Consider the following 7,638-nt stretch of genomic DNA (forward strand, 5'->3'; position numbering starts at 1 on the left):
CAGGTAACAGGCAGAACTGTGCTGGTGTTGCAAGGTAACTCATTTTCCAGACAACAAAAAAACATTAACTTATTGTCGAGTTACTTTTTAAACATTTGGGCTCTTTTTAGAAACAGTTGGAAACACAAAAACGTGCAACATGTGAATTTTTCACAGCAGGTCCCCTTTAAGTATAAGCAACAAAAAATGTATAATATTAATAATTTAAATTTAAGTTACTGAAACGATGTGATTCCCAGACCACAGATGACGAGCCGTCTGAGAAGGATGCTCTGCAGCCGGGCAGGAACCTGGTGGCGGCGGGCTACGCGCTGTACGGCAGCGCCACCATGATCGTTCTCTCCACTGGACAGGGAGTCAACTGCTTCATGCTCGACCCAGTCGGTACTCCTTTAGGGTCTCTCATTTAGATCAACTGTTTATAATAACTGATGGTCTTCTTCACGTTTTGCTCAACAGGCCATCGGTGAATTCATCCTAGTCGAGCATGACGTGAAAATCAAGAAACGGGGGAAGATTTACAGTCTGAATGAAGGCTATGCTAAGTATTTCGATCCGGCTGTCACAGAGTACCTGCAGAGGAAGAAGTTCCCTGAGGTAAAATGAAGGTTTTTTTTAGGAAATATTGGTATTTTCCTCATGTGACCCATGAACACTTCATGTCTTGTAGGACGGCAGTGAGCCGTACGGCGCGCGCTACATCGGATCGATGGTGGCCGACGTCCACCGGACGCTGATGTACGGAGGAATCTTTTTATACCCAGGAAATGTGAAAAGCCCCAAAGGAAAGGTGAGATCCAGCTTTAAACCCAGAGATCTGCACCTAATGAAAAGAGTTACAACTCTTTTAAAGAGGACGAAAAGCCTTAGAATGATTTCTTTATTGTAGCAGCTGAGGATTTCTTTAACTTGAGTCCTCATCTTGCCTTGCTTCTCTGAGGTTCAGTTGATTTATATGTTCCAATCATTTGATATTGTTGCCAGCAGGGTCCCATGGACTTTGTTTTGGTTGTAGATACCCAGAATGCCCTGTGCTGCAGTCCACTTCCTGCCTTTGGAGTGGTCTCCGGTCTGCTTATACGCATTCGAACAACAACCCAGACCTGGGTTTGTAGGCAACAACAATTAGTTTTTGCACAATTTGTCTCGACTCTGACTGGACCAGCATGTCGAGCAGTTCTGTCACAACGTTGTTTCTCCACTCTGCACATCCTTCTTCATTTTTAAAATGCCGAACGGAGCCTGCAGCGAGGGCGGAGGAACTTTAACATTTCTGCTTTAAGCTAGAGCTATTCTTTAACCTTGAAATATGATTACTTCACTTAAAGCCAGCACTTTTCATCATTATTAATAAATTATTAACTTAAACTCATTTTTCTTGCTGAAAAGTTAGTTGAGTTAGTTTTGTCTTATTTGATGTTTACTCAGGTATTTTCATGGACAGTAGACTAAAAACACTTGGTAAGATTTTGTTTTTGCAGTGTAAATAAATCCTGATGCTGATTTAATGGATGTTACAATATTAGATATAAAATAATTTCTCTTTCTTGCTACATCAATGAAATAAAAGTCTTAGTGTGAATTTTCAGATTGAAAGAATGAAAACAATCCAGATATTTGCACCAGCTTAAACTAGTGCAAATATCTTAGTTCACTTGAAATATGACACAACTAAAGTACAAGTAGCTATTAAATAAAAACTTGTTTTAAGTCAATAATTACTTAATATTTATGAAAATGTTCTAGTTATAAGTGAAATAATCTGCCAGTGGAACAAATACTTTTTCCATCAATATTAAGGAATTTGTAACTTAAAACAAACTTCTATTTATTGCAGAAAAGTTCAGTCAGGCTTTTCTTATTGCAGGTGTGATAATAGAAACACTCAGATTTGTTTTTGCAGTGTCGACATGTTTACCATTTCCAGAGAGTCAGTATTGAATAGGAAGCGTTGATCGCTCATTGATCAGGAAGCTAAACTTTCCGTTTGCTCGAAGCTGCGGCTGCTGTATGAGGGAAACCCGATGGCGTTCATCATGGAGCAGGCGGGCGGCATGGCGTCCACCGGCTTCCAGAACATCCTGGACATCCAACCTGAAGGCATCCATCAGCGCGCCCCGGTGGCCATGGGCTCCCCCGACGACGTCCAGGAGTTCATCGCTATCTGCAGAAAACATGCGGCGAAGTGAGGCGGGCGGCGCCGAGTCACTGCACGCACAGACACCTGTGGTGCCTTTCTGTGACCAAAAAGATTTGGGAGATTTTCTCTGTGAAAACGGGTTTTGATGAGTAAAGCTCACGATGTTTGAGATGTTCATAAGCTTCAGGAAAATAAACTGAAATGAAGACTTTACCCTTCAGTTTACAAATAGCTGCCTTAATCAGCAGAAATATGCATTTAAATATGCAAATGACCAAATATAACATATTAACCAAAAGTGATGATTTCATCTTGTGAAATGACAAATGTTTGGAAAAAAATATTTTAAATAAACCAAAGTGATTCTATGAAGATGTAATCAGTGTCGTCATTTTGCAGATTCAAGTTTTCAGTTTCATGATCAGGGGCGTCCAAGAAAACAAACCACTTCGGGATTCATAGATGAACTGACAATTATTACTAATTACAATTATTAATACGAAGACCTTATTTCTCCTGAAACAAACACGTTTCTGCATCATGCGTTTGTTTTTTCTCAGTAAATGTTTCCGCTTCCTGTGAGACGCTCATGAAGTGAAGAGCAAGATAAAGTTTACAAAAGGCAGCTAGCAGAGCAAATAATCTAATTTATTCGAACATGATACAAATATAAAATAAAATAGTGCACAGTAACAAGAAGTGCATAAGAAAGAAGAGAAAGAAAGAAAGTTTACACAAGTCTGGGAGTGAATGATGTGCAAACAATGGAGCAAGACAAAGAAAAAAGAGGTTATGACATACAGCAAAAACCAAATATCTGCTCCAGTTTCTAGTGCAAATATCTTAGTAAACCTGAAATTAGATAAAACTAACTTAGAAATAACTTCTCAGGAAGATACAAGAGCTTTTGAAAATAAACAATTTCTTAATGTCAGGGAAAAAGTACCAGATCCACTGGAAGATAATTTCACCAACAAGGGAAAAAGTTTTCTATAATCTGGCTTATCTTATTTCAAGTATATTAAGACATCCTTGTCCTTTTCTTTACATTGAAAAATGAGCATCAGACGAATGCAATAAATAAAATGTCAAGTTAAACACTTAGCTAAACTATGCAATCATAAAATGAGTTCAGAGTTTCAAAATAAAACAGGAAGTGAAGAAATCAGTGAGCATAAAACTGCAATAAATATGGGGAAGTTACACCATCAAAAACATCAGCAATAATTTGGGTTATTTGTCAAAAAGAGAAAATATGGGTGTTTATTTCTCAAAGTCATATTTTGAGAAAATATGACACTAAAAAAAAACTTTTCTCTTATGTTAATTTGGCTAAATAACCCAAATTATTGCTGCCAGTGTTTGACTGTAACTTTACAGATGTAAAGATCTATTTCTGAAATAAATAAAAGTGGATAAAATGATGCATGAAGGTAAAATGATACTTTATGCTGCAGGAGGCGTCGACCTTTACGCCAAAAGGCTCCAGATGACCTTTAGCTGAAAGGTCAGATGGAGATCTTCAAGCTCTGTGACCTTTAAGCTGAAAGGAGCCGCAGTTTCTGCTCCTTTACCAGAGAAACCAGAGAAAATGTCATTTTGATGATAAAACATTCTGCAGTTTATTCATGAGCAGCTGCTCGTGTTGCATCATCAACGTTTAAATCAGCATTAAATCAGTGAAATCACCGGTTAGCTTGTTGTTTAAACCAGGATGCAGCGGTTCTACTGCGGTTCCTTTCGGATGTCTTGGAGCTGAGCAGCCGACACCCGACACCGCCGGGCCCAGTCGGCTCAGCTCACAAATAGATCCGCCGGCCCGGAATGAGAACCACGCAGCACCAGACCAGGCGGTCCAGTCGCAGCCCGTCCTGCCAGGGCTCCGTCCGGACCTGCTGTCTGCAAGGAAGACCGCCGGATCAGAACCCAGTACCGGTCCAGAACCCAGAGCCGGATCAGAACACAGCACCGGTCCAGAACCCAGCACCGGTCCAGAACCCAGAGCCGGTCCAGAACCCAGAGCCGGTCCAGAACCCAGAGCCGGACCAGAACCCAGAGCCGGATCAGAACCCAGCACCGGTCCAGAACCCAGCACCTGTCCAGAACCCAGAGCCGGTCCAGAACCCAGAGCCGGTCCAGAACCCAGAGCCGGACCAGAACCCAGAGCCGGATCAGAACCCAGCACCGGTCCAGAACCCAGCATGTCGGACCAGTCTGCCTTTGACACGGACGTCTGGACCCTGACCCGGTTCATCATCGAGACGGGCCGGCAGGCGAAAGGAGCCACCGGGGAGCTGACCCAGCTGCTCACCGCCATGCTGACCGCCATCAAAGCCATTTCCTCCGCGGTGCGGAAGGCCGGCCTCGCCCACCTGTGAGTTCACACCTGTCTGGAAGAAACAGCAGTAAATCCAAACCAACAAACTCAGAAATGTTCAGATTAATCCCAGAAATTTTCTATAAAAAAGAAGGAAATTTCTGAGATTGAAAATTTTTACATTTGCTATGAAAACAAGAAAACTTTTAGATACTGTTACAGGAAAACCGTTTACCCACAATGCTAACTAGCCTTAGCATTCAGAACAGGAGAAACTGTAGCAGGTGAGCAGGCCAAGGGAGTGATTGACAGCGCTAAGACCCGCCCCCTGGCTCTGATTGGATATTTCTACTTAGCATTGGGAGGAGACAGAGAAACTCAACTTTTTTACAGATTATTCATCTTATATACAAAAGCTGCATGGCAGCAGTCAGAGCTGAGTCCTCTGAAGGACCAAATGTTCATTTTATTTTCCTGCCAGTCGACTCAGGAGTCGACCTCCGTCTCCTCCTGGTTTAACATTTCCTAGCAGTCCTGTTGTAACGCTGCGGAGCAGAAGCTCTGTTTGGTTATGATTCAGTTTATCTGCGTTATCTTGCAGAAATAAAACATTACACACGACTGGTCAACGTTCGGAGTCGCTGCAAATTGATGCAATAACTTTCTTTGTTTGGGGTCTGATGGACACACAGCCAGGATTTCAGTAGTGTAAGTTTTACAGGGTTTCCTAAAGGTCAGCCTGACCCAAATGTTTAGGATGGTGCAGAAATTCAAGATTAAATTACCTGAAATATACCAGGCCAGTTGCTGAGTCCTCTTTACTTCTTCTAACATTGAGTCCAGTCATTTGGTTGTATTTTCCTCTAACTGAGAGGTTCTAATGTTTTTGTAAACAATGTTTCTTCAGTACTTTTTAAATTTGTACAATGTTCTGCAGTTTCTTCTTTTTCTTCCTCATTCTCCATGCTTCATCTTTTCCGAACCTGAATCACTCAATGAAGGCAATTATTTCTTTCATAAAATATGATGTGGAAGCAATACAAAAATATATTTATATAAAATGTGATCAGAAAAATAGCCAAAAATCTCAGTAATTTTGAGATTAATCTAGAAATTTTCTAAACAAAAAAAAAAGAAAAAAAAAAGGAAATTTCTGAGTTTGAAAAGTTTTTGGTTTGAAAAATTTTGTTGAAAAATCTTTCTGTGTTTTGAAAGTCATGAATTTGTGCGAAATTTTTTTTTTTTAGATTGGTCTCAAACCTTCTGAGATTTTTGGTGGAAATGCTCTTCTTGTCTGTTTTTCTGTGTCCGCTGACTAATCTGCACTGGTAGATTTACTCAGAGTAGACGTTGGTCTGAAGGTCGTCTCTTGTTCCGGCTCCAGGCAGGGCTTGGCCGGCTCCGTGAACGTGACGGGTGACGACGTGAAGAAGCTGGACGTCCTGTCCAACGACCTGGTCATCAACATGCTGCAGGCGTCCTACAGCACCTGCTGCATGGTGTCCGAGGAGAACAAGGAGCTCATCGTCACCCCCAAGGACAAACGGGTAACCAACGCTCTTAAAGGGCTAGCACACTTTTAAACTGCTGGGATTCCTGAAACTGCAAGTTTTTACAACATATTTAAACATGTAGGTAAATAGGTTAGGTTTTACCAATGATGAGAAATTTATGCTGCGTTCCACTGAAACATTGTTTTCATAAGTGAATATTGTTTTTTTATTTTAGAGCTGCAGACGATAATGGTGTATTAGGGCCAATTTACATGAAAAAAATTAGGAGTAAATTTCTGCAAACAAACAAACAAACAAACAAACAAAAAACTCAGAAGTTTCTGAGATTAATCTGAAAAATCTAATAGAAAAATAATAAAATTTTCAGCTTGAAAAGTTGAAAATTTGCCAGAAAACAAAATTTGAAATTCTGAGGTTGGTCTTCAAATTTTTTTCTAAAAAAATTAGAAAATTCTAAATTTCAAAAGTTGGAATTTGCAAGAAAACAATCTGAAATTTTGAGATTAATCTCAGAAATTTTCTAGAAAAATAGCATGAAAATTTAGGAGTTTGAAGATCTACAGAAAATTTCAAAGAAAAGAATCAAGGAAATTTCTGAGTTTCAAAAGTTGAAAATGCTAGAAAAAATGAGGACATTCTGAGATTAATCTCAGAAAATTTTGTAGAAAAACAGCAGAGAATTTTTAGAAAATTTTGATTTGTTGGCAGAAATGTACTCCTTGTTTTTAGTGATGGTATCTATATTCAAGCTTGAAGGCTTATTTTCAGCTGGAAGGCGAGGCTGGTGATTGGCTGGTCCTTCCAGGTGCCATTCTTCACCTTTGGTCACGAGTTTCGGATCATGACCACCAGAACTATACCAGCGTCTGAAACGAGCTGAGACTGAGCGATAAGCATCACTGCAGTTTATCCTGGATTGACGGATTTCTCTCAGCATCGTCTGAAGATAAAACTGTTTTGTTCATGTGAACTCAGGGGAAGTACGTGGTCTGCTTTGACCCTCTGGACGGCTCCAGTAACATCGACTGCCTGGCCTCCATTGGCACCATATTCGCCATCTACAAAAGGGTGAGTCTCACTGCCAAAACTACAAATCTGTCTGTCCATCGCAAACTGATTCACTTTAAAAATAACTGCAGTAACACGCTGCAGCCACAAGAGGGCGGTGTTTAATTAATCTGAAGTTAGGCGAAATATTTTAACCTGACAATCACTGCAGAAGAACTGAGTAAATATGTAAAAACTAAACAAAATACTGGGGTTTTTAAATAATTATTGATGCTCTTTTTATATTTTAGATTAAATAAATGGGTCAAAGTAAAAAAAAAAAAGAAAAACAACTCAGATTAATGCTGTTCATTTGATAAAAGTATAAACTTTTAACAGGGGAAATATTCCAAGTTTATGTATTATTTTCTGCTCCTTTACATTGTTGAGTTTATTAAAAATAAACTCATTTGTTCATGTAACAAATGTAAAATTTGTTACATGAACAATTCATACATATTACTGCTTGAGTGAAATAAAAAAAATAAAATGAGATGAAAATGAAAATAAGTTTGAAAAGTTTGTTTATTGTACCAAATACATTAAAACACACTAATAAGTAATTATTTTTTTAAATAAGAAAGTAAACATTTTACAGTCTAAAATGCAGCAGCACAGGA

General features: G+C 39.5%; 2 protein-coding genes across 2 annotated transcripts in view; both read left to right on the top strand.

Moving 5' to 3' along the window:
- LOC106962120 (fructose-1,6-bisphosphatase 1-like) overlaps positions 1–2,438 on the top strand; it is an 8,057-nt gene extending 5,619 nt beyond the window's left edge. The window contains exons 4-7 of the mRNA XM_015056312.1: positions 240–380; positions 460–597; positions 671–790; positions 1,998–2,438. Coding sequence (XP_014911798.1) covers positions 240–380; positions 460–597; positions 671–790; positions 1,998–2,189 — 591 coding nt within the window. The 3' untranslated portion in view covers positions 2,190–2,438. The remainder of the gene's footprint in view (positions 1–239; positions 381–459; positions 598–670; positions 791–1,997) is intronic.
- A 1,422-nt stretch (positions 2,439–3,860) lies between these two features.
- fbp2 (fructose-1,6-bisphosphatase 2) overlaps positions 3,861–7,638 on the top strand; it is a 17,371-nt gene continuing 13,593 nt past the window's right edge. Inside the window, exons 1-5 of the mRNA XM_015056314.1 lie at positions 3,861–4,066; positions 4,121–4,264; positions 4,337–4,514; positions 5,842–6,004; positions 6,947–7,039. Of these exons, the coding sequence (XP_014911800.1) occupies positions 4,342–4,514; positions 5,842–6,004; positions 6,947–7,039 (429 nt within the window). The 5' untranslated portion in view covers positions 3,861–4,066; positions 4,121–4,264; positions 4,337–4,341. The remainder of the gene's footprint in view (positions 4,067–4,120; positions 4,265–4,336; positions 4,515–5,841; positions 6,005–6,946; positions 7,040–7,638) is intronic.

The sequence above is a fragment of the Poecilia latipinna genome, unplaced genomic scaffold (assembly GCF_001443285.1).
Source record: "Poecilia latipinna isolate Pla-1442-1.1 unplaced genomic scaffold, P_latipinna-1.0 Scaffold1373, whole genome shotgun sequence".
Taxonomy (NCBI): Eukaryota; Metazoa; Chordata; class Actinopteri; order Cyprinodontiformes; family Poeciliidae; genus Poecilia; species Poecilia latipinna.